Consider the following 1666-nt stretch of genomic DNA (forward strand, 5'->3'; position numbering starts at 1 on the left):
AAACGCCTTAAAAAACCTTAGACAACCCCCTAAACAACGCGACCCACCCGGAACCTCCCCGGAAAGCCCCCCCCCCCAACCCACCCACGGGACCACCCCCCCTTCAAATCCCGGGCCACCCCTACCCACCCCCTCACACCCCGACCCACCTGCTGCCCCTAGAGCATCGGGCTCGACCTCTTCCTCCCTCCCTCATGCTACGGCTCCTACCTCACCCGCCTAATCGCGTGGGGACTCTGGCCCTTCGGACTCATCTTCCTCGCCATCGTCGGCAGCTGTGCGCTGGAGCTTGTCGCCTTGGCACGCAGCGCCGGCGCGTCGGCACCGCCTCTGCCCCCACCGCGAGCGTCAGAACGGCCGCCGCCGGGAACGCCGCCGCCGCCGCCGCCAGGGCCGCCGCCGTCGCTGCCAACGTCCCCAGCCCCACCATTGCCTTCGCCCTCGCCTTCGCCCTCGCCTCCGCCCTCGCCTCCGCCCTCGCCACCGTCCTCGCCGCCGTCCTCGCCGCCGTCCTCGCCGCCACCTCGTCCCCCCGCCTCTTTGGCTCGCGGCGCCGGTCCTCCCCCGCCGCGGCTCTCTGCGGTCGGAGGATTTCCTCCTTTGGGGGTGAGGTACCCGGGCCGGCTGTCCCGGGGCGACTACTGCCCAGCGCCACCCTCCTCCGTGGCTCGCCTGCACGACTCCCTCCGCCGCTCGGTGGAGCTGCCGGACGGGCTTCCCCCTCCGCCGCCGCCAGAGGAGCCAGCGCTTGCCGCTGGCTTGGCGGCCTCCTCTCGGAGCCGTCGTCGGAGCCTTCCCCGGGTATGGCTGTAGGCGCGGCGCATGCGGCTCACCCGAGAGCGCTCTCGCTCCCTTCCCGCGCCAAGGGTGCCCGTGCGGTCAGCACACGGGTCCACCGTCGCGTTGGTCGTCGATGCGCCGCCTGCGCCGCCGCCGCCCGGCCCGCCAGATGACCCGTCTCCGCCTCTCTACCGCGCGGCGACGCCAGGCGGCGCTGCCACCGCCACAAAGGGGCGAGTGGTTCGGCTGAGATGCCCCCCTCACCCGAGATTGCTTGAGACTAGGCCCCGCGGCGGGGAGGGCCGGGTCGCTGATCGCTCTCGGCGTCGAGGCGTCGTCGCGGCCGCCTCCACCGTCGACTCCGCCGCTGCCCGCGGCGGCTCCGCGTCACACGGTGCTGGCGCGGGGTGCGGCAGCGAGGGCCGGGTCGGTGGTTGGGATCGGATTGGAGTGCCGCGCGCAGCCACCTCCTCCGACGGCGCCACCGCCTCCGTACAGCGCTGCGGTGGCGCCTCCGCCTCCGTACAGCGCGGTGGCAGGTGGGGCGGCGGCGAGGGCGGGATCTGTGGTCGCCCTTGGAGTCGAGAGCGCCTCCAAGCCTCCTCCGCCTGCCCTGCTGCCCTCGGCGAGCAGCGGGCTCGATCCGACCGGCCTGGTGCGGAGCGAGGAGCCGCGCCAGGAGTTGATAGCTGCAGCGTGTGACGGCACGCGTTTCCCTCTCATAGGTGCGGAGCGAGACGCTGCGCCAGGAGTACCTCGGCCGCACGCAGGTTTCGGCAGCAGGCACGGCCGAGGGGAAAGGGGGCGCCGACGCCGCCGAGGGGGAGGGGGAGAGGCCGATCCGCGCGGCGTTGTGGCGCGGCTTGCTGCGCGCGCTCCCGCTCGC

The 1666-nt window shown here is 73.7% G+C and overlaps 1 protein-coding gene across 1 annotated transcript in view; it reads left to right on the plus strand.

The window, feature by feature from the left end:
- Positions 1-1666, plus strand: part of EMIHUDRAFT_449306 (hypothetical protein) — a gene marked incomplete at its 5' end in the record, with an annotated part of 11358 nt that overhangs the window by 6136 nt on the left and 3556 nt on the right. The window contains 4 exons of the mRNA XM_005786597.1: positions 163-277; positions 814-867; positions 1065-1435; positions 1506-1550. Of these exons, the coding sequence (XP_005786654.1) occupies positions 163-277; positions 814-867; positions 1065-1435; positions 1506-1550 (585 nt within the window). The remainder of the gene's footprint in view (positions 1-162; positions 278-813; positions 868-1064; positions 1436-1505; positions 1551-1666) is intronic.

Source organism: Emiliania huxleyi (genome assembly GCF_000372725.1).
Source record: "Emiliania huxleyi CCMP1516 chromosome Unknown EMIHUscaffold_15, whole genome shotgun sequence".
NCBI classification, from domain to species: domain Eukaryota; phylum Haptophyta; order Isochrysidales; family Noelaerhabdaceae; genus Emiliania; species Emiliania huxleyi.